The following is a 24620-nucleotide window of genomic DNA, read 5'->3' as shown; positions in this document are numbered from 1 at the left end:
TGGGCCTTGGCCATGCTGCTGACTAATCAAGCAGCCTCCTTTATTGCCAAGCCCTCCAGCTGCCTCACAGCAGGGTCTCCCCATTCCCTCCTTTCCTTCATTTATTTTCACATCATTAAAGGACAAGCAGTGTTAGGAAGAGGATAATGCTGCTGTAAGATGAACCATGACAGAAGCAAAGGAGGCATTTAAAAAAAAAATAAAGGGAGGAGAGAAATGGAGCATAGAAATCTCCTGCAATAAACCTTGGGAGTGTGGAGCAGATGTGAACAAAGAGCTGTGGAGGATGCTGCATCCTCTCACTTCTCCCTTCCCCCCTCCTCTGGAGTGTGTGTGATGAGATCACTCCAGTCAGACACACATGCATGGCACAGCACTAAAGGAAATCAATATTTCTGTGGAGCACAAGGAGCCAGAGCAGCTCAGCTGCAGGCAGCCTGCCCTGCCTCAGCCTTGCTGCTGGGGAGCACGTGCTGTGAGGGGCTGGGTGGCAGGGAAGCCCTGGCAGGTTTCCCCTCCACAAGGCAGCTTCTCTCTGCTGTCACAGCTCATTAGAGGGGAGGCTGTGCCAGCACAGCACTGTGCCCCATGCTGGGAGCTCTGCCAGATGGTGCCCTGGGCTCTGCAGGGCACTGCAGGGATGCCCCAAAAGGGACTCTGCTCTTCCTGTCACAGGGGGTGGATGAACTGCTCTCTGCACGCTGATGGAGAAACACACAACTCTGTTTTGGGTTCCAAGCACATCCCTTCAGCTCCCACCCCCAGGCCACAGCAGCTCCTGCAGGGCCCTGGCTGCCCAAGCAGCACTGCTCACCTTTCTGAGGGCCTGGCTTCCGCATTCTACCACCTGCTGCTGTCTTTATCCTGGCAATGGCTCTTACAGAACTGAAGATGTCTAGGACAAAAGAAATAGAGATGAGAAAACTCCCCATTCTGGAGCACGCCATCATCTGCACCTCGCTCATCACACAGTGGGGAAAACATGCTCTGTCACCTGTGCCTGCACAGAGCACACACAACTCATTTCACCCCATGAAACCACAAGACTTTCTCCAGTGTGTGGACAACATCAAATCCTGGCAGCAGGAGCAGTGTAAATAAGAAAAAGGAGCACATGTCTATCTGTGTGCTAACCCCACAGCAGGTCCAGACCCTGTGTGTGAAAGGAGGGGCTGCTCCCCTCACTGACAGAGGGAGGCAGAGCTGGAATTTATGAAAGAAAACACATGGAAACATAACATTAACTCTGGCAAAGCAGCACAGCAACCCAGCTTGCCACTTACAATTCAAACTGCTCACAGCAGTTCTGGGGAATAAGGATGAGAAATTGGACAATGACCCAGGAAATACTTTTGCTGTTAGTACTGCCATGAGTGTCCAAGTTTTGCTGCAATTTTTTTTTTCCTAGTTGGATGAAAACTGGCTGGACTGTGCCCAACAAGCAAAGGCATTTGCATTCTTGTTATAATGAAATATTCCTGAAAAATCAGAGCTCTTGGGAGATGTGTGCTGGATATGCAGAGGGACCCAGCTCTCCAGCACAGCCACTCTCACAGGGCAGGGCCTGCCACACCCACAAGGCCCTGCCAAAAAACATCCAAATGAATGGCTGAGCCACAAACAAGCTCTTGGGAAAGCCAGGAATAGCATGTTTTGACACTCCACTAAGTAATGAAAGATTAATTGTATCAATATAATTCCATTTTGTTCACAGTGGGACAGTCAGGAGGAGGAGGAAGCTGTCTTAGGATGAAGCACTGAGTAGCTGCTTAAAGGGTTATTTACAGATCCAACTTGGCAAGAATTTGGGGTTTTGGAAACCAGGTTTCTTCTAAATGTAATATAGAGTTTAATTTTCTATAACAGCTCTACAAACTATGGCCTCTTTACATGCAACACTAAGCAACATCCTGAGAAGAAATATTAAATACTAAAGGAAAAAAAAAAATCTGTTTTTTTAAAAAATCCAAATCAAAAGGTCACACAGTAGTCACTTATTGCCTCTCTCCTAAATAGTGTGTGTGTCTGCACACAGTTGTGAAAGGAGTAAGGTTGGTGTCCCTTTCAATAGCAAAAGGTAACCTACATGAGAAAGGTTATTTACAACTTCTAAAGCTTCTTTTCATAATTTGCTTCAGTTATTTTTATTAAAGACTAGCAGTCATGGCAGGAAAAGTCCCCTTGATATAAAAACCCAGGCTGAAAGGTGTTTATATATAAAGACACCAGACAAGCATTCACCATCTCTGGCTCTGCCCCTCTGCTGTCTGTGGGACTTTCTCAAGTAACAAATCTCACAATTTCACACAAATCTCATGTGTTTGGCACAGGAGTTCCTGTTCAGGTTGGACACCAGGAAGAATCTCTTCACAGAAAGGGCTGGCAAACATGGGAATGGGCTGCTCAGGGAGGTGGTGGTGAACTGGAGAAATGACTGGATGTGGCACTGGTGCTGCTTCTGTATTCTGTGATACTGATAAAGCACAGAGCTGACTGCTGGTATTCCCCAGCTCTCTGCAAGATCTCATGTCATGGAAGAGAATCAGATGTTGTAAATGTCCAATTTAAATAAATAAATGAACAAATGGTGACTCCTTCCCAAAGGAGGAGACTTAAGCTGCATGGGGAGTCCCACTTTGCTGAGAGCCACACGGATGCCAGCTCAAGGACACTGCACTCCAAAATAAGCTCCCAGGAAACTGCCCAAATGCAGCAGCCCCAGCCTGACTCCTGCCAGTCTTCATGAGCTTCTGGCACAGCTCTGCACCACCCAGATCCCCCACACATCTCACATCACAGCACAGCAACACGTGGGTTAATCCTGCAAAATCATAACTTAAGGAAAAAAAAAAAGCAAAATTTGTGTGCTCAGAGTCCTGCAAAGCCTAGAGAAGAGGCAGAGCCAAGCTCCATGATGCTTCAGCCTGCCTGTCCCAGGGGCAGCTGGACCTACACAGCCAGCTGGGAGCCACCAGCCTTACTGGGACCAGCTCCACCCTGGGATGCAGGGATGCTCTTCTTCAGCCATGGAGACAGACACTGTGTACCCCAGCCCTCCTGAAACTGGTCAGTCACAGCTGGGAGGGATCCACAAGGATCACCAAATCCAACTCCCACCCTGGGGGTGTCTGAGAGTTTGTCCAAATGCTCCTGGAGTTGTGGCAGGCTTAGGGTCATGACCATTTACCTCCTGGTGAAAGAACCTTTTCCTTATATCCAGCCTGACCTTCCCCTGACACAGCTCCAGCCACTCCCTTGAGTCCTGTCCCTGGTCACAGGGAGCACAGATAGCAGCTGCCCCTCTGCTGCCCCAGGCTTTACTCACACAGGGCTTGGGAACTGATGATTCCCACTGACTGTAATTTATAGTCGCCCAGAGGAGCTGTAAAATCTCCACCCTTGGAGATACTCCAAACATCACCAGCTCCCTCCCCTGCCAGCCTGATCCAACCTTGTAGCTGACTCTGAGTTCAAAGTCAGCTCATCTCTGCATGCAGCACTGGACCAGACAACATCCCAAAGCTCCTTCCAACCTGAAACACCCAGGGACTTTATCTCACTGACAACAGACTGGATGGCAAGAGGAATCACTCTGTAGGTTTTGACAAGGCTGAAATGCCCCAGTGAGGAGACTTCAGTGTAGAGAGAAGAAAGTCAAAGGCAGAACAGACAAGCTCACAGGCACTGCAGGACAGGAGCACTGTGGTACCAATGGACGTGGCCTTTACCCCATTCAGGGACTGAAGATTGAAAAAATGTGAAAGTAATAAATAGCAGAAGCTAGCTGGTATCCAAGGGGCAAAACAGGGCTATCCAGAGACAGATCTTCCAGAATCACCTCAGGCACAAACCTGCCCCTGATGAGGACCTGCTGCCTGGATCCATGGCACAAAGGACACAATCCTGCTGTTGCATCAAATAAAGCCTTTGAGATTCCCACAGCCCTGCACACGCTGCAGTGCTCCATCTCCAGAGCCTGTCACTAGCACAGAGCTGCACACCAGAGTTAAAAATCCCCTTGTTTTCAAAAGCTGTGCTCCTCTTGCTTGTGGAGATCAAGATAATCTCCCAAGCATGAAGTACAGCATTACAGAGTGTTGGTTTCCAGAATTTATAACCTGAAAGGACAGATCAATGTGCAAATTCATTCCAGAGGGATGCTACCTTAAAAATGTAAAAAGACCAACTGATTTGCTGCCTTTAGTAGCAGATGAAGTGCCTTTCCCAGGGTTTCAAACAACTTTCACTCACCGAGATATCAAAAGTGCCAAGGGCTCCACTGAACTGTCATGGGCTCTAGTTCCCCATCACTCCTACAAGACAGCAGAGTCAGTACAAACACTGAGGCATAGCAAAACCTGAAAGCAGAGAGACAAAATGAAAAAGTTTGCATTTAATTGCAGAAGGGCTGCGTTGCCAGCTGCATTATTCATGTTCATATTTAATTCATTTAAAACATCCAAATTTAAATTTAAAGACAGCTGTAACAAACATTCCCACTTGCACTCGCAAAGCAGCACAAAACTTGACACAATTTAAGTTGAGCTTGCAGTGAGTACACGGGACTGCAGCTGTTAAACACCTTTGATATGAGTAAGATCACATCAACTGAGCTGATAGAAACTAGTTCAGCTTTTGTAAAATGAAACTATCACACAAAGGAGGATTGAAAAGACTAGACCTGATTAGTAATGAAAAGGAGAGAGACCACAGGAGAGACATATAAAATAATGAGTAGCACGAAGAGAGAGAACTGGGGACTCCAAATTATCCCTTCCCAGTGCAGCAGAGCAAACCTACAAAAGTAAAAACTCCCAAGTATTCAGCAGGGAGAAGGAACAGTTCATTGGAAACTAACAGAGATGCAACTTCCTTATGGAGGAAGTTATCAAAGCAGCAAAGGAGTAACCTTACAAACAACACAGACATTGAAAAGCAAACCAGTATTTTAAGGGTATCAAATATGAGACCCATGTGCCATCAGTAGCCAGCCTCACAAAGAGCTGCATGAAGGCTGGGTGCTCAGCCAGACCCTGCCCACAGCACTGCCACAGCTGCTGGGCTGTGGCAAGGGAAAGCTGAGCCCCTGCCCTCCTGCCAGGCTGCTGCCATGCTCACAGCCATGGTTTGTTCCCAGCCTGGTGAGCCCCGTGCTGGGTTTCACTGACATTCACACCTCTGGTGCATTTTCTTTTTTCTCAGGCAGCAGAGAGGCAGCCAGGGCTGGAAGAGCAACCCAGGGCATCCCCAGCTCTGAGCACTGCTCTCTCCAGCACCACCCAGCCCACAGCACAAACACTGCAGAAATGCATCTTAATCTAATTAACTTCTCCCCCCACTGCTCTTGCCAACAGGCTCTTCCAAAAGCTCATCCCTAAGGGCAGACAGATTCAATTTACCTGTGCCAGACTGGAAGGGAACTGCAGGGGTAGAGAGCAGCCTGCTCTGAAATGGTCTTCCACCAAATGTGGCAAGTGCCACAATATCAGTAAAACAAAAATGAGAAAATGTGGATGAAAGATGCTGTCCTATTTTTCCAGACTTCATGAGATGCATGTAATCCCTTTATCTCCAAAGCCTCCACTCCTTCAGAGTGCATAATTATAAAAAAAGAGTTAGAGCTCTTAATGTCTCTTCTAGGCACTTCTTTATTCCACTCAAGGCACCAGTCACGTCTGAATTATTTCCTGGGGTTGTTTGGACTTCCTATTATACAAGGATGATTACGGTGAACCTTGGGATGGAATCCCAAGTCAGATCTCAGCACCACCATGTTTGATTGAAAGGGAACCTGAAGGTTTGTTGACAGCATGCCAAGCTTCAAGCCTCGCTGGACAATGCCACTGCCAGCAGGCCAGAGGCTTTCAGACAGAAGAGGAAGAAAACCACCAACAGTGAAGGTGGAAAATGGTTTTATTAGGATGGATACATACTCCACAGATTAGGATTGGAGGGGGAAAAAAAAAGGAAACTCTGCATATTGACAGAGAGAGAATGTGAGAATGATGCTTCTTGGAATTCCCATGGGGCTGCCACAGAAAATCCTGGCAGTTTCTCATGATGCAAAGTGCCTGCAGTCATTGATTTGTTCCCCAGAAAAGCACAGGTCTGGAGCACCACGGCCACTGCAGTCACTAAAAATCCCTTCCATGTAACCTCTGCTTCAGTTGAGGTTTTCTTCACAGTCATGTTTCTATCAAACACCATCAGTGTTCCCAGCAGTAAAGAGCTGTCCCTCAGGAATTTGCCTGCCACGGGTGATGGCAGTGCTGCCATTCCAGCCTCCCTGCTGCAATGTTTCAGCTCCATTCTGGCAGCCCCTGTGTGACCATGAGCACACAGGCACATCCAGTGGCATCCCAAGCCAATCAGAAAACCAGGCACATGATGAGCAGATCATGTGAATTACAGAATATCCTGAGCTGGGAGGGATCCATAAGGATCATCAATTCCAACTCCTGACCCTGAACAGGACACTCCAACAATCCCACCTTGTCCCTGAGAGCATTTTCCAGCTGTTCCTCGAGCTCTGGCAGCTCTGGCAGTGGAAGAACCTTTTGCAAACTCAGCCTGCTTGCTCATTTAACACCTTTTTTTTGCCATATTTATTTTCTGTGGTGGAATAACAAAAGCATTTTCAGTCTACCTGAGAAATCAGAGGACTGTCAGTGCATGATCTGACACTTACTGGCTTTAGTTTTCACACCAGACTTAGTTCCTGACATTTCTGCCTGACCTGGACAGCAGAACTTTTACTGGTCTAAACTGTTTGAATAAATCCTTCAGAGAAAGAAAGTTTTACCCCGCTCCCTGCTCCTGTCTGCGCGGGATGGCTGCCCCCGATCCCGATCCCGATCCCGATCCCCGCTCCTGTCTGTGCGGGATACTGCCCCTGATCCCGATCCCGCTCCCCTCTCCTGTCTCCTCGGGACAGCCGCCCCCGATCCCGATCCAGCTCTCTGCTCCTGTCTCCTCGGGACAGCTGCTGCCTCTGGTCCCGTCCTCACTCCTGCCCCGTCCCCACTCCCTGCTCCTGTCCCCGCGGGACTGCAGCCGATCCCTATCCCTATCCCTATCCCTATCCCTATCCCTATCCCTATCCCTATCCCTATCCCTATCCCTATCCCTATCCCTATCCCTATCCCTATCCCTATCCCTATCCCTATCCCTATCCCTATCCCTATCCCTATCCCATCCCGACCCCGATCCCGATCCCGCTCCCTTCCTGTCCCTGATCCCGATCCCGCTCCCTTCCTGTCCCTGATCCCGATCCCGTTCCCGCTCCCTTCCTGTCCCTGATCCCGATCCCGATCCCTTCCTGTCCCTGATCCCGATCCCGATCCCTTCCTGTCCCTGATCCCGATCCCGTTCCCTTCCTGTCCCTGATCCCGATCCCGCTCCCCTTCCTGTCCCTGATCCCGATCCCGCTCCCTTCCTGTCCCTGATCCCGATCCCGATCCCTATCCCGATCCCTTCCTGTCCCTGATCCCGATCCCGATCCCGCTCCCTTCCTGTCCCTGATCCCGATCCCGATCCCTATCCCGATCCCTTCCTGTCCCTGATCCCGATCCCGCTCCCTTCCTGTCCCTGATCCCGATCCCGATCCCGCTCCCTTCCTGTCCCTGATCCCGATCCCGACCCCATTCCCGTTCCCGCGGGAGGGAAGGGGATGCTGCCCGTGGCTTCGGCCCCGCTCTGAGATTCCGGGCAGGGCAAGTGGTTTCACGGGGATAAAAAATAAATCCCGGGGACATTCCCCAGAGAAAGTTTTACAGCGGTTAAAGTTGTATGTTTTTATAAATGTTCCCGGTTGTCTGTAATGGTAATTGTTAATGTTAAGCGCTTGGCCCACGCTGTTTTCGGCCCCAGTTGTGTTATCCCATATCCCTTTCCCCTCGCGTCGGGTTCACGCCCTCGCTGCTCCCTAAAATGGCGCCTGTGACAGGGCAGGAGGAGTGACGTCAGTGGAGTGCATGCAAATGAAAGATGCAGAGAATGCTGGGACACCTCCAGAGCTGAAACCCCTAAAATTACGAGCCCAAATAACATCTAAGACTGAAAACAGCGTTCCAGAGCTGGGAAAAGTAACGGAGAAGGCAAGGTCACCACCCGGAGCTGCTCAGTTTGTCACTGTGACCTCAATCGCACCCTAACATCAGGACCACCCCTTACACTGATGAGCCACCTCAGTTTCCTGCGGACATGTGAAGAGGAGAGACTCAGCTCTGCTCTGCGAAGATAGACCTGAGGAACTCCTCCGTGCTGCTTGTCAGGAACAGCAGTGGTGTGTGCAGTCCTTCGGGTTCCCCGCCCAGAGCTGATTTCTAATAAAGGCCTTATAAAGGAGCAGGTCTCCTGGCCCATTTAATTCAATTGGGGACCCGTCAGGAATAGCCACACCTGAAGAGGACCCAGGCTGGGACTGCAGCCCGCACTACAGGATCTCCAGGAGACAGCTGACCACGCTGGACCCGAGAGAACAGCACGGGACCTGTGACGCGAGGAGCTCCAGGATTGGTAAGTAAAGCGGTGGTGGGTGGGTTCAGGAGGTGAGCGAGTGTTGCGTGAGTGAGACGGGGGCCGGCAGCTCGGATTCCCCGAAGCGAGTGTGGACCCCTTAGTGCTGCAGTTTCGGACTCCGCGCGGGGGCTGGCCAGGAAGGGGGGGAAGCGAGAGAGGTCTGTTACGACCTGGTGAGTGTCTGGTGAGTGTCTGACGTGTCTCCTGGGGGTAGAGAGGGTCTCCGCCTCCGGGTGTGGAGAGGCCTGGGCTAGGTGTGTGTGGTACACAAAAGAGGTGTAGGGAGGGGCAACCTGTGAGTGTAAGCCCTGTTAAGGATCTAACTAAAGGGCAAGGTGTGACTGCAAGCAGCGTTGGGACCCAACTCCAAGGACAAGCGTGGACAACATTGAAAGCCCAGGAAAAATTTACTAGGCTTCTCAGGCTCGGAGCTTCTTCTCTCAAGCTGAGGAAATCTTTCCTGTGGCCTGACCCTTTTCCAATAGCATTTGGGAAAAACAAAAACGAATTACTAATAAAAGCAGTAGGTGTTGATTGAGAAGTGGTTGTCGAGCTATGTGACCGGGTTATTTTTTTTCTATTGTCCAATGGACTACTGTTGTGTTTGCAGCTTGTGAACCACACTATAAATGGAGTTTAGTTTTTCAATAAATCACTTCTTTAACTACTAGCTCTGGAAGTCTTCGTCGTTATTTGCGTGACTTTTGGTGTGGACAGCCACAGAGAAGAATTACAAGCCCCACTGTAGCTGTTGTGTTGACTGCCTGTAATTCTTTATGTAGGGGCACCACTCAATTTCAATAAAGTAGTTTAAAAAAATTTAAGAAGAGCCAAATTTCAGTTGTTTAGGAGTTGTGTTGCCTGTCAGTAATTTTCTGTTCAGGTTGAGGCACCTTAAGTTTTTGTTGAAGGCCTCGTCTAAACAGTGACAATGGCAAAGTATATGAGTAAGAAAAGAAGAACCAAGAAAAAAAGATAAAAAATATCCTCTTTGATAGCCCCCTGGTGCAGATGCTAGATCAATGGGATGCCCGGGAGGCCACAAAAAGCCTAGATAAGATCATATATTGCTATATATGTATGGCCTAAATTAGACTTGCAGGGGGAGTGGCCTTTGTATGGAACAGGAGATCCATGGATGTGTTCACAGTTAGATCAATATCTGAGAACCTGGGAGTGTCCAGATATAGAACAACTTACTTACGCAGCCTGTTGGCAAAGAAATACCTCTGACGATGAAACTGTGAAAATACGTAAGCTGCAAGAACAAAAAGATCAGAACGACTGACCCATTTCCTGGGCAGAAGCCAAAGACCAGCTGCAAGGACTGAGCACCAGCCTTTCCAGAGCCTGACATGCAGGTAAGGAGTCAAACCAAAAACCCGAATGAATGTTCATGTAGGAAAGGAGGAAACTCTCAGCTTCCAAGTTTTGAAAAGGTGAGTCAATTTATTTTAACCAATGATTTTAGTTCCTTTTACCTCCCTGTTACCATCCTCCTGGGCAAGACTGGAGTTTTATTTCTCACGTCTGTGCAAAGTCACATTTTTGGCAGCTCTGAACAAAGGCTGATGAAGACACAGCACCTCTGGAAGCATCTCCCCTGTCCTGGGTTGGTGTTGTGTCTGCTCCTCTCCCGCCCCCACACCTCTCTGTCTGCATGGAACTGCCGCTGGTGCCCTCCTCCCCCCCCTTGGGGGGGGTGGGGCCCCGGGGCTGTGCTGCTTGGCTTGCCTGGCTGCCCGGCTGCTGCTGCCCGCTTGTTAGCTACCCCGGCCGCTGCCCCGCTGCTGCTGCCCCGCTGCTGCTGCCCGGTTGCCGCTGCCCTGCTGCTGCTGCCTCTGCTGCTGCTGCCTCTGCTGCTGCCTTCCCCTCCCCCTTCTCTCCTTCAGCTCAAAGATCTGTACCGGCTCCGGACGGGACCTGGACATCAGAGACTGCTTCCGGAGCCTGCCCAAGAAGCTTCTCGCCCTTCCCAGCAGCGACCGTCTCTTACTTTGGTGAAAATGTTTTTTGTCATCTACGATTGTGCTTTCCTGTTGCTGGGAAGTGTTTTTCTTGTGTTTGTTAATAAACAGTTTTTTTCCACTTCCCCCCCCCCCCCCGAGTAAAATTCTTTCTGAGCCCAGCGGGGGGAGGAATTGTGAGGGGGGCTTATTCTCTGGGGGGCTCCATTGGAAGTTTCCCCCCAGGTTTGTCCTAAACTTGGACAAATAATTTGGTGGTCCGTACGGGGAAACCAGAGAAAGTGGAAAAAACCTATTTATTAACAAACACAAGAAAAACACTTCCCAGCAACAAGAAAGTACAATCCTAGATGACAAAAAACATTTTCACCAAAGTAAGAGACGGTCGCTGCTGGGAAGGGCGAGAAGCCTTTGGGCAGGCTCCGGAGGCAGTCTCTGATGTCCAGGTCCCATCCGGAGCTGGTACAGATCTTTGAGCTGAAGGAGAGAAGGGGGAGGGGAAGGCAGCAGCCGGGGCAGCAGCAGCAGGGCAGCGGCAACCGGGCAGCAGCAGCGGGACAGCGGCCGGGGTAGCTAACAAGTGGGCAGCAGCAGCCGGGCAGCCAGGCAAGCCAAGCAGCACAGCCCCGGGACCCCACCCCCACCAGGGTGGGGAGAAGGGCACCAGCGGCAGCTCCATGCAGACAGAGAGGTGTGGGGGCGGGAGAGGAGCAGACACAACACCAACCCAGGACATCGCCTCATTAGGTCTAGGGAGTCCTTACATTCATACCAGGGAATATTTCTAATTAACACTGTATGATGAATGCTGCTACTTCCATCTGCAGTGCTGATCCTCTTGTGTGATCTGAAATGCCCAATGCCTGCAAACCATTACTTCTCTTTCTACCAAAGGATTTTCTGTCATTTCCAACATCTCTCGTTCTCTGGAATTAATTTTATCTTTCTGCCATGTAAGAAGTGGACTGATGAACTCCAGACTTCATGACAGGCTCCTCACAAACACATTCTTGTGTTAACACACTGAGGTGTCTCAAAGATGTGATCACAAGTAACACACTTCGTCAGCCCCAGAGCCAAACCTCAAGGGAGTACATATTTTAAAAGACAAAAGCACGTGGAAAACTTGAATAGACCGTGTTTCTACAATGAAAATATAAATTTTATTACTTCCTTTTGAACACCTTCAGGTTGGTGGGGAGAGAAGATAAGCCAGCCTCCCAGGAAATGGCAGTTGGACCACCAGACACTGCTGAGTCAAGCTCAAGAGGTCATCCTCAGGGTGAGTATAAAAAAACCAGGGATCAGAGAGAGGAACCACCATTGTGAGCAAAGCTACAACAGTTACGGCTGGTCATGATCGTGGAAGAAACTAAAACCTTGCAGGATTTCAATAAAGATTTCTTCCCTGTTAAAAAAAAAAACCCAGAAAAACAACAAAAAAAAACAACCAACCAACCAACCAAAAAACAACCAAAACACCCCCCCGCCAAACCAGCATGGGCCTTGGATCAAACCAAAAGCATCCTGACATGTATCACTGTGAGCAGACTTTGCTCTCCACAAAGGCTGAAGAGAACAGAAATATGTTGAACACAACATATTTGGCACACTCCAGGAACAGGATACCCAGGCTGAGAGAAATGGAGAGATAAAAGGGCTTAAAATAAAAGTCAAATAAGATAAACTGACTTGAGTCTGTTAAAGGAAGGACCTTTCTTAGACGTATTTACTGGTGAGCTGAGAGTTACAGCTCTGTGGTTGCCATTTCTGCAGTGAGTGGGGTGAGCACTCCAGCCCTGCAAATCCTCTTTGGAAAGATGGAGCTTGACTGCTGTAAGAAGTTCACACTGCTGAAAAATCAGCTGCTTTTAAGACTGGTATTGATAAGTTTCCCACCCACTCAAGTAAAAATAAAATGGTGCAAAACCTAAAGCCTTCCCATACAGAGTAACATGGAATCATGGAATGGTTTGGGTCAGAAGGTACGTTGAAGATCCTCTTGTTCCAGCCCCCTGGACACAGGCAGGGACTTGCAGCATGCAGGGGATCCCGTGCTGCTCCTCTCCAGACAAGACCATGTCCAGGGCTTGGAGCCTGGACTGCCTCCCATGGCCATGGACAGCGAATGTCCCACCATGAACTTGTGCTGATGTGGTGCAGACTTCAGCCAATCATACAAATTTCCTGTGCTAATAGCTGGGTTAAGGAAGTCTCACTGTGCTCCAGAATTATTCCAGCAATTCCCTCATGGCTGGTCCTACTGTTGGAGTCACTTTGGGGCTCTGTCTCTGAGGTGAGTAATGTTCATGTCCCACTCCCAGTGTGAAAGATGCCAGCAACCCATTGCTCTCCATAACTGCTCTGAAGGAGTTTTGGGAAAAGCTGCAGATCTCTGTTTCTGGGTGTGAAGCAGAGACATTTCTGACCTGTACCACCACTGTACCTCCCAAATGCACTGTAACAAAACTCGACACAGAGACTGGCTTTTTGGGCAGGTAAGGTGCCCATTTCATATAGAAAAGGAAAGAACTGATGGACTTCAGAGCCATATGGGAAGAACATGCCAAAGTAAGGAACTGAATCTGTGTGCCCAAGGCTGCTGTTTCTAACACTGAACCATCTGTGCTACAGCTATTTTGTGTCAGCAGGACTCCCATAGCTGAAAGTTAGTGTCTCCTGACTTTAGGAGAGGAACGGCTTGGGTTATAGACTGGCACAGCAGTGTACCCAATCCACTGAGGACACCTGGAAGTAGAGAGGATTTATCACACATGGGGCTCTGTGCCTGATCCCAGCCAGCGTATTCTGACTGTACCCTGATACCCTGGTGACTGGGAATCAGGCCACAGGCCATGTCTGCACATACCTGAGCTTCCTCTCATGCAATCCCAGAACATGGGGAGGTGCCAGGATATGGTGCACCCCACACTCCTGTGCTGGGTCATGCCCCCCCTTGCCTGGGGACGAGCTGGAGGGTGAATCTCAGGGACAGGGTTGATGCAGAGCACCCTGAGGGTGCAGCAGCCTTGCAGGCACAGTGGGAAGCCCAAACTGAAGCAGGCAGTAAAGAAAGGTTTGCAGCAATGTGGCTATTTCAGCCTGCACTGAGCCACATGCCAAAGCTAAGAGCTATTACTGAAAGCAGATGGCTTACAGGAGACCTTGAAATGGGATTCTGCCCAAGGCACTTACAAAGTCACCCCTCACAAAAGCACACAATAGGATGCTTCAAAGTCTTTAAATAAGAATTTAAACAGGAGCACATTAAAAACCAGTGCATGGTTTCCATATCACCCCCAGACAGGCTAGTACAGCCCCCCCTGCACAGTCAGCCATGGCTGCTTTCCCAGACAGCAGTCACACGGGTGATGGATGTGGCCCCCAAATGGGCTCCAGAGTGTAAACTCCTCACAGGTCTCTAGTTGACCCCCAGTAGATATATGTATACATAAAATGTTTAATCAACCTTATACTTAATTAAAAAATAAGCTCTTTATGGGATGGAAGATATGGGAAGACAATGTATTCCTGTGTCCCTATGGAAGGAGAAACAGGAGGCAATCCAGAAGGAAAGAACTGACTTCCAGTTGTGTGTCTATTGGAAATGCCATGACAGACTGTGCAGTGATGCTGTAAGCAGGATGTGAGAATTCCTCAAAGAAAATTTTGCATTAACTATTTCTAGTAATGTAAGTTTGATAAAGTTTCAGCAGAACGTCCTCAGGAGACCATAAGCAGGGAAAAGCAGCTTGAGGGGGAATAAAAAACCAAAGGCATGATAATGAGGGGACACAACAGAAATGTAAATGAGGAAAACGTTGCGAAGAGAGGGGAAGGAGACAACCCAGTCCTTTAAAGTACCCTGTATCTGCAAGCACAAGGGAGGAGGGTGATCCTCAGGGAGACACACGGGGCAAGGGTTTCCACTGAAATGGCAGGGAGGGAGATGAGAGCTCAAGGAGCAGAGGAGAACAAACCAGCCCTGAAGAAAAGATGAGGGACAAAATCACCACTCTAATGAGCTAAATACTGAGACACAGGGGATGATGATGGTTACATACACCTACAATTGCATTTTTCTTCTGCTTTCCTTTTATAACTAGCCCCAACAATTCAATGGAATGCTGAGCAATATCCCTTGGGAGAATACACTGGATGGAAACTCACCCTGACCCTCACATGGCATCAAAGAAATTGCTGAACACATTACTTGAGTACCTAAAGTGCGTTCTTTCCTTATCCAGTACAAAGGAATGACCTTCCATGGAGTTAAGGAGTTCTTACCTTCCTGAGGTCCACCAACCCAGACATGTCCCTGCTGACAAATGGGAGGAGGGAGGGGGGCACCACTCCAGTCACACTCAAGGCTGGATCCCTCATAGATCCATTGACAAATCCCTGTCCCTGACCCAACATCCCTACAGCCAACTTTCCCAAACCTCCCAAATGCAACTCTCTCTGCCCTCCTGAACTTGCTCTCTGAGAAGGCAAGATAATTTTATCCCTTTAATATGAGTGTGTGTGTGTGTGTATATATATATATCTATATATAAAATAAAAATCTACTCTTAGACTGACAAAACTCAGGGTCTCTCTGGCAGGAAGCACAGCCAGACTCCCCTCCAACACTTCCAGCAGCTGATTCTTCTTGTGCAAACAAAGGACAGATGAGAAATAGTTCCTACTGATCTACCCCATCTGCTAAAGAAATATGAAAGATAAAATCTCCAAACCCTCAGGGTATGGAGCAGAGCCACAAAACCTGGATTTACCCCTGTTAAAGCGGAAGAGGAGTCAGTTTCTGCTGCTTCGAGCACTGAGACAGAGATAATCCAGCCCTGATAGAGGGAAAGAAGGATGTCTGGGAGAGGGAAGGGAGAGGCTGTGCCATTCCTCCTGCTGCCTGCTCTGCTCCAGCCCAATCATGGCAAAGAGAGAAAAGCTCCCACGAACTCATTGTACCCCACGGGAATGGTGTGCCAGGGCAGGAAACAAGCATCTTTGTTTTATTTTCTTGCTCATGAAGAAAGATATTAATTCATCTATTTCTTAGGAAAAAGAAAGGAAATTACTGCAGTGGAACATGTCAAGAGAAACCAGAAGAGCCAGGCTCACTGAGGATGAGTATTAATTACTGCTTGCTATTTTTAACCTGTGTATAACTCTGGTCTCATCTGTGACTTAAGAAGATAAAATCCCAGTGCTCAAAACCATGTATCTACTCAAACAGGAGAAATATCCTCTACTGGGTACAAAGTCTCAATACAGAAAAATTACAACATATCTATCAAAATTACACTCAATTTTAAAAACAAAAGAAACAACAATCTAGACATAGACAGAAATATTAGCTCAGGAGAATTACTCCCAGAGACAAAAAAATTCACTAGCCAGTTTCTGCAGGAAACCCTGAACATATTGCTGTTAATTATATAAAGAAAAAGTTATGAGGCTGCTTAATGATTCCTGAAGGGCCAGGAGTTTGGACAAGTAAAAAATATACAGTGAGGCCCTTCACTGTTTTCTGTACAACACACAGTAGACGCCAATAAAAAAAAACCCAAACCATGACCACAAGCAACCAAGAGTCCATCCTGCAGCTCTGCAAGTATGTTCAGTGTCTGCCAAGGAGCTAATGAAAACAAGGCACTCTTGCAGACTGTATCTGCTCCACATTCAAGTACCTGCTGGACATTTTGTACAGCTTATAAAGCCATGAAATATCACAGAGCATTTACAGATTTTCCAGCTGACAACAATATGAAATAACTGAGCAGCCCCAGAACACACAGAGTCCTCTGGTCAGGCACAGGATAACTGATATTACCACACACACACACACAACTGGAGACTCTGCCAGCAATGTGCAAGACCAGACCAAAGCTCATGGTGATGGAAAATGAGCCAAGATTCAAAAGCCATCCTTCAACCCCACCATAATCCTGGAACAACAGTGGGAACGCCCACATCTACAGTGCAGGGCTTGGATAATGCCCAAGGGAAACAAATTCCTCCTGCCCTCTCCAGGCACAGCAATTCACCATCCTGAGCTGCTACCTCCTGCCATGCTGGGGAGACGTGGCATTTACAGCCATGCAAAACTCTGCAGTGTCCACTTGCAGTAAGAATCAAGAGCTCCAGGTGAGCAGCAAGGTCGTAGAAGTGATACCACCAATATTCTCTGGGTAACGTCAACTGTACAAAACAAGCTGTACAGCAGGTATTTAGCTACTTTAAAAAACTAACATTTTACTGAGTAATTACACACAAGGACAGAAATACTACTAGCAGCAAAACCTGAAAGATCTAAACTTCTATCAGCCCGGGCATTACATGGGAACTGGATTATACACTGTTACTGAACTAGAAACACTCCTGACACAGATGTAAACTAACAACAATCACAACACTTGGTGGCTGATGGCCCTTCAGCACATCAGCAGGTTACAGTACTTCACTTGCAGCTGATACTCCAATGGAGTATCATACCTGAAAATACTTTTCAATGATGCTGTACTACCTCAAGAGTTACTTTCTGTAAGAGTCTGACTAATAACTTAAGACACCAGCTGATGATGAGAATGTCTCTCTGATCTTTCTGAAGGCAGGCACAAAAGCTTTGAGCTGAAATCATAAAGCTGCAATCAGTGCTGCTCAGCCCAAAGGCAGCACCACACAGCACCATGACTGCTGGGTCAGAGCTGCCTCACACTGAGCAGCTGCCAGCAAAAACCAGGGAGTTTGGCACCTGCCAGGTACTTCTCACCAACCTCACAGGTCTGGAAGCTGGTGTATGCACACACAGAATCAATAAATGGCCTGGGTTGGGATGGACCTTAAACCTCATCTGGTTCTACCCCCTGCCATGGACAGGGACATCTTCCACCATTCCAGGTTGCTCCAAGCCCTGCCCTACCTGGCCCCCAACACTTTCAGGGATGGGGCAGCCACAGCTGCTCTGGGCAGCAAAACATGTTTTGAAATAAGATAACTTTTAATGTCACCTTGTTGATTTTTATAAAATGTATCACTAACCAAAAACTCTTTAAATGTTCAAGATACACATTTTGCTACAGAGGTATAGGATAATTAGGGAATCAATGATACACAATTTTAAGAAAACCCATGTCACCTCAAGCACCCTATTTTTAGTGACATGAGTGCAGATCAAGAGCTTTTAGTCATGGCCAACACAACAGGGAGAAGTGGGACTGGGGCTGCCCAGCTGCCACACATGTGTAATTTAATCCACAGCACTGCCCAAGAGCCAGCAGATGCTCTCTGAGCACAGAAGGGAAAGGCAGAAAAGAAGATCAAACCCTACACCATGATTACTTTTACATTTACAGAATTTTTCTTCTCTTTGGTAGCTTGCTAGAAAGAGAAGGTGGTATGCCAGAATGCTGGGGTTAAAGTACAGCAATACCAGCCTGAAATCAAGCAAAGCTCCTTAATCTCAGAATAGTCAGGCTCTGGAGTGAATTGCTGAGGAAAGTAGGAATCAGCATCACTGGAAATTTTAGAACACCTTAGAGAAACCTCTAGGAAACATAATGTATGGGTGGCTCTTCAAGGTCACTTCTAGAAACACTGAAACCACAAGACTTTCTCCATAGATACCTCTCTGATGACACAGCCACTGTACAATTTTAATGGATTGCAGCATCTAAGTTTTGCTGTAACAAGAAAAAAAAAAAAAAAAAAAAAAAGCAACCACAGTCAGCATACAGAGAGCAGCAGTCTCTGGGCTGTGTGAACAGCCACTCGACTTATTTTTAGAAAGTGGAATTGGTACAACTTCCTCCTTGGTCCACAGCAGACTCCATCAGCTCTTCTGCCTGCTCTCTATGCCTTCACTTAACTAACAAATATAGAGCAGAAATTTTTCCTACCTTATGTGTTGCAGCTGGGCAGGAAAGGCAAAAGTGGGGAGCGAGGGGCCCTGCAGCAGTGACTGCAGGGAGAGAGCACTGCTGGGAGGTGCCCAGCACGCTGCAGAGCTCCCCCAGTGTGTTCAACCTGAGCTCAGGTAGCCACCCTCACCCTGAGCTGTCACCTCTGCAGACCAGCTGGTTTCAGGGACATTCAACTGCACTGTGGGAACATTTTGTGCCATCCAGAGCCAGAGCCAGGCCTGGGTTCCTGCCCCAAAGTGCTGCTGGTCTGTGTCCCCAAGGCTCCCTGGCCTGGTCTCCCTGCAGCTGCTGGGACATGGGGAGGGCAGGCAGGCCCTGGCAGAGGCCAGGGAGGCTCCCACAGCCAGGAGGGAGCAAGGGGGAACAGGAACACAGGCTGCCCTCCCACTCACCACAGACACAGCTGGATGTGCATCCCACTGCTGAGGGCTCAGCGTGGGGGAGGAGGCAGGGGCTGCTCCGAATGGGAAGGGAGAGGGGCCCAGGAGCAGGGACATCCTGCAGCAGGGGCACAGGGAGGGCAGAGTGCATGCAAGCCAGTCAGGTGGTGGCTGCAGGTGTTCCAGCACTGCCTTGTCCAAGTGGGCAATAGGGAGATTTCTGCAAGCAGCAGCTGATGGGACTGTGGCTCACTCAGGGGAGCACAGGTGGGCTTCATCCTCTGCAGCCTCTGCCAACACTGAACTCAAACATGCTAAGTATTCCCCAGCTCCCCCCAGGCACAAATCCCATTTTTCCCAGCAGGATCTTTTCCTGGAGTCAAACATCAGCAGCACCTTGAGGAATCAGAAGGGTGCACCTACTTCCCCTCACCCCCAGGCAAACCGCAGCAGATGTCACTCCAGAAATGGGTGAACCAAACTTGTTCCCTTGCCACGACATCTAGGAGAAAGGACTTGGACTAGTGTCCAGTGAAACCTGGAAGGGCCAGGAGAGGGGAGGAATTGCAAAAAACTTAGTGGGCAAACACTGAGCTTCACAAATTTCCACTGGCATCTACTCCTACAGTTTCCGTTGTTGAAAACGAACCTGAGCCATGGGGAGGTTTCTGGGCTGTTCCCACTGTGGCAGTCTGGAAAATGTACAAGATAATTGGAGCTGGGTAACTGAGCACATCAGCAGGGAGGAGACAACTCCAGCAGCAGCTTAATTTCTGACTGGTGATAACACCATTCAATTTATGATACAAACAGAAAAAAAAACTTCTGAGCAAAAAATGGAGAGCAGCAGAAGCACAAGCCAGGGAAAAACGGCACTGCCCTGAACTCCCACGTCAGCTCCTCTGTGCTGGCAATGACCTCATCTACTCTGCTGTTTCCTTATCTCCAGTGATACGTTACCAACCAGGCCCTGGAGCTGCAGGGGTCACTTCCCTCTGCTGATCAAGTCAGCTCTCAGGGAGTCAAGTGCTTCAAGCTCCCATAGAGCAGCTCAGACATCACCTGTCCATCTGGCCTCTTGGACGAGCTGCCACGCAAACAGCAGAGGCAGCAAAACAGATGTTCATCTTTTCCTTCAGTTCTCAGCCAAATTCTTGATTTTTTGCTCAGGATGAGTCTGCATAAAAGTGTGAGATTCAGCCCAGTTAGGAGCTGAGGAACAGACATAAATTCTGCTTAAATCCTTGCTAGAGAGGCAGAAGCATTTGGTAGGTGCCTGACTGAACCCTGCAGACTGCAAACTGTGTATCAGTCTAAATCTGCTAGAGGTGCTGTGTATAAGAAACCTTGGTAAAAGAGCTAAGTATTTCTCTGGTTTTTAAGAGAACTGAATGAAGAACTCTGGGAATTATTTTCAGCACCAGCCAGGCTGCAATGATGCCCCTGTACTGATCTCTCCTGCTCACAGTTGAAAGCACCTCTGAAATGTCCTGCTAAGGAACATTGCCACCCAGGACAGAGCACAGCTTTGCCAAGAGGAGGAGGTGCTGATCTCCAGTGCTCAGGGGCCCCCACCAGATACGATTCTGACACCACCTGTTCAGGTCACTGGATTTGTTCACTCCAAGCCCAGTGAGACCTGGTGACACACAGGGAAGTTCTCTTGTGCTTCCTGCTGCTCTCAGACCTGTACTATCAGGTTAAACATAGTGCAAATGTTCTAAAAAAGCTTCCACTGGTAGATATTTAAGCTGGGTAAGAAAGGAGTTTTTTACAACTCTATTAGATGCAGAAAATGCATTTCCTTTAGGATTAGGCTGTGTTATCCTGCAAATAAAGTGAGATGAAACATTCATGTCCCAGCTTGGAGTGCAGGTGCTACACCAGGATGTAGTGCTGGGGTGAAGGAGGGGTCAGAGTAATTCTGCTACACTATGAATTCAATTGTGGAGATGATTTTTACCTTGGCATGTCTCTGAATTCCTTATATGAAGGAGATTAACCACCTCACAAGAGAAGCTGGCAGCCAGAGTTGCTGCTCTGTCCTCAGTGCATCTTCCCTCACTTCTCAAGGACCCTTCCTTGTCAGGAAACTTCTCAAACATAAATGGATTCATAAATGACTCAAAATCTCTTTGTCTCATTGCAAAAACTGAATTTCAGTAGCAGGCAAGGAAAATGAGAAAAGGCAGGGTGCTAGATGAAAACATTACAGCTCAAACTCAGCACAGCTCCTAGCTCATGTTGCAAGCACACTACTCCAGATTTGCCAACAGGGGCTCACTGAGCACGCCAGGTCTCTGTCACAAACACACAGTTAAAAGCACAAATACACAAACATGTGATCTGCATTCCTCCTCACATAACAGTGCTGAGATATACCCAAAATGGGGTCATTTGAACTCAGCTTCTTAGAACTGCTCTGCAGAAGCCCACTGGCACAGTCCTATTCTGACTGACCACAGCACTTCAAGTGAAGTGCATGGAAGCAGAACCCAAGTCAGACACAGAGGTCAGCTAGGCTGACATGCCCACGTGAGAAGACTGGAGAAACTCATCTTGCTCAGCTTAGGGAGAGGGGAAAAGTTCAAATACTTCTAACTGAGCTGCAGACACATAGGAAGTGGAGCGATGTGGGGAGCAGGGTGCTCTCCATGAGCTCTAGACATCAGAAAAAGAACAGCTTTAAAGTGCAAGACGAAGATTTAGATTAAAGACCCCGAAAAATCTCTAGTGATGAGGACGCCTAAGTGTTGACATACATCACCTGCACAGGATGTGGAATTGCCAGCACAAAGAGACTTAAAGAAAGAACTATTACTCAGGAAGGGTTTATAAGTCTACCTGACCTTACCCAGGGTTGGGAAACAACCAGGACATCTCTGGAGGTCCCTGATGTCTGAGATTATGAAACAAAGCTTCAGACATTCCTTTAGATTAGACACAGGGCAAGGACATAGCTCCCAGAGCATTCCTGTCTAGACTGAAGCACAGCTACTTGATGAATAAGATAATTTAATATCCTAACAGCATCTTTTACTTATAGACACCACATTGTCCTGTAAAATTCATCAGGTTTCCACAGAAGAGCCTCAAGAAAAGCAGGTTATCAAGATGCAGAATTGCTACTTGCCAAGATATAAATACCAAACCAAGAGGACCAAGACTCAGCCTATGTCTCATAAATACAACACACTCAAACTTTTAATTAAATAAATATTTTAAATAGCACAGAAATACCTGTATTTCCCTCATGCCCATTGTAGGGGACTGCCTGATTTCAATCTGCATTTTCATACCATCTACTGGGCAGATCCTGAACTACCCACCAGCACAGGCAGGGCTGAACTCCACGGCAGCTTGTCCTAGGCTGAGACCCCCACGAGCCAAGTTTTGTTCTCCTTATTAACACCAAGCCACACGCTGGTGCCTGAGATGAAGCACAAGGAATGAAACCACCATCCCATACTCCAAATATTCCCAGCAAACACATATGGACAGCACAGCCTGGACAGCAGAAGGTGAGAGGAAGAGGAGAGGAGGTGAGAGGAGGAGGCCCAGCCCGCAGCCGGCGCTCAGGCGTTGAACCGAGGTGGAAGAACATTTTCCCCCAATATTACTGGCTGCGAACTGCAGCGACCACATGGCTGTTCCCAGCCACTCAGTGCACGCTGTTTACTATAAACAACAACAGTAAACAGAAACTCAGCCAAAAAATGAAAGACCCCAGAGCTGGGTCTCCTCATCCCGATGTTCCCCATGGAAATAATCAGTTTCATGTTCAGGTGCTGAACCTAAACCATCCGAGGCCGCAGGGAGCCAAGCTGCTCAGTGCATCCCAAACTCAGGCAGCCTGCTCGGATTTGCCAGCTCTACCTTCAGTCATCCAGACTCCAAAGTGCTGCCACAGTTTTTCATGGGAGCTTCAAAGCGCTCTCGGATTAAACCCGCGCGGCAGGAGCCAGCCGTCACCGGGGTTATTTTTAAACATCTCACTGTGCACGAAACGCTCGAATCTTGTCTCGCTCCCAGCTCTATCCCAGCACTCGGCTCGGGGCGGCTGCGAAGGAGGCGCAGCCTGCTTTACCCCAGGCATGGTGGTAATGGGATTTCTCCGGCTGCTCCCCGGAGTCACCCCTGCTACCTCCAGCAGCAGGATCAAGCGAGGAGCACCGGGAACCAGCTCCACACACACACGGGGCAGACAGGAGGGGGTCACCGAAGGGGGAGGAAGGGCACAAACCCCGCAGCCGCGGCCACCTCCTGCAAACCCCCGGCAGCTCGGTCCCGCTCTCCCTTTGCAGCCAGGAGCGCCCGGCTGATCCCGGAGGGCTCCGGGGAGGGGGGCGGCTCCGGCCGGCACAAGAACCGCTCCGACGGCTCGGGGCGAGGCGGCACCGCGGCTGCCCGAGGCCCTGCCCGGGGACACCCGGCAGAACAACAAAGCCCCGCAAGAGGCTTCCCCGGTAGGCACAGCCCGGCCGAGCAGCCGTGGGGCCGCGGAGCCGCCGGGGCGCTGCCCAGCCCCGGGAGGGCCAGTCCCGGACGGGCACCAGCAGGTGCGGCCGGTGACAGCCGCCCCCGGCCCGGGAACCGCGCTGAGGCGGCGGCCGGGCCGCGCTGACAGGAGGGATGAGACCCGGGCCGGGCTGCGGGCCCGACCCCGCCGCGCCTCCCCGCGCCGGGCCGGACCGACCCCATCCGAGCCGCCCGCCCCGCGCCGCCCCTCACCTGCGCGGCCGCCCAGCGCTGGCGCTGCTCAGTCCCTCGCCGCCGCCGCCGCCGCCGCCATGTTCGCGCTGCGCAGGGAGGCGGGGAGGGAACGGCAGGGAACGGGAGGGAGCGAAGGGGGAGCAGCGGGGGATCGGGGAGGAGGGACCGGCGGCCCGGCCGGGCCCGGCCCCGCGCCGCCCCCGCCGCCGGGACGGCTCCGCCGAGCGCCGGGCTCCGGCGGCTGAGCGGCCGAGGCAGGGAGAGGCTCGGCTGGGTCGGTGCGGCTCCGCTCAGGTCGGTTGGGCTCGGTTCTGTGCGGCTGGTCTCGTCACGGCACGGCTCCGCTCCGCTCCGGCTCCGCTCAGGCTCCGCTCGGCCCGACTCAGGTCGGCCCGGCTCGGCTCGGCCCTCACGAACCCCCTCAGTGGCTGCGCCCCGCGCCGCCCCGGCCGTGCCCGCTCGGGACTCCTCAGGCAGGCACTGAGCCCGTCCCCTCCCGCACTCTGTGCACGGGGCAGACCCCCGCCCGTGATCTGGGGACAGCCTCCCCATGGCGCCTCAGGGCAGACCCCCCTGTGAGCCCCAGCCTGGGGACAGACTCCTCTGCACCATCCCAGGAGCCCTGGCACAACACACACTTGCTCCACCGATGAGTCACAGCCTTGGGTTAGACCTCTCGTGCCCACCCAGGACACACGGTCACAGGGCAGACCCCTACCATGATCTCCACACCCGGCAGTGGGTGTCCCACTGCCCACCCAGGACACACGGGCACAGGGCAGACCCCTACCATGATCTCCACACCCGGCAGTGGGTGCCCCAGTGCCCAGCCAGGACCCTCTGGGCATAGGGCATAACCCCACTGCCACCTGCTGCACCCTGTTCCTGCAGAGCCCCCCTGGGTACTGCAGTGATGCCCAGCCTTGTCTGGCTCCCTCCTTGGGACAGCCAGGACTGGGGTGCACTCCATGCAGCACGGCCAAATCCTGGGGGCTGCAATCCTCAGATATTCCCTTTGTTCCCAGCCTGGCAGGACCTCTCCCTACAGTGCCATCCAGAGACACAGATGTACAGATGTATTTGGGGACTTGGTGTGGAAGAGGAAAAGGTGATCCAGTTCC

The 24620-nt window shown here is 50.0% G+C and overlaps 1 protein-coding gene across 5 annotated transcripts in view; it reads right to left on the bottom strand.

Annotated features, from left to right (window-relative positions):
* The window catches only part of SCMH1 (Scm polycomb group protein homolog 1), a 63070-nt gene extending 39177 nt beyond the window's left edge, over positions 1-23893 (bottom strand). Inside the window, exons 1-3 of one of the 5 annotated variants that reach the window (XM_056509049.1) lie at positions 23518-23893; positions 4252-4358; positions 815-895 (exon numbers count right to left, since the gene is read on the bottom strand). In XM_056509049.1, coding sequence (XP_056365024.1) covers positions 815-839 — 25 coding nt within the window. In that variant the 5' untranslated portion in view covers positions 840-895; positions 4252-4358; positions 23518-23893. The remainder of the gene's footprint in view (positions 1-814; positions 896-4251; positions 4359-23517) is intronic. The other 4 variants (XM_056509045.1, XM_056509046.1, XM_056509050.1 and 1 more) reach the window with 4 other exon arrangements.
* Positions 23894-24620: the final 727 nt, after the last annotated feature.

Source organism: Oenanthe melanoleuca, chromosome 23 (genome assembly GCF_029582105.1).
Source record: "Oenanthe melanoleuca isolate GR-GAL-2019-014 chromosome 23, OMel1.0, whole genome shotgun sequence".
NCBI lineage: Eukaryota > Metazoa > Chordata > Aves > Passeriformes > Muscicapidae > Oenanthe > Oenanthe melanoleuca.
This window is presented reverse-complemented; position numbering and strand designations above follow the sequence as displayed.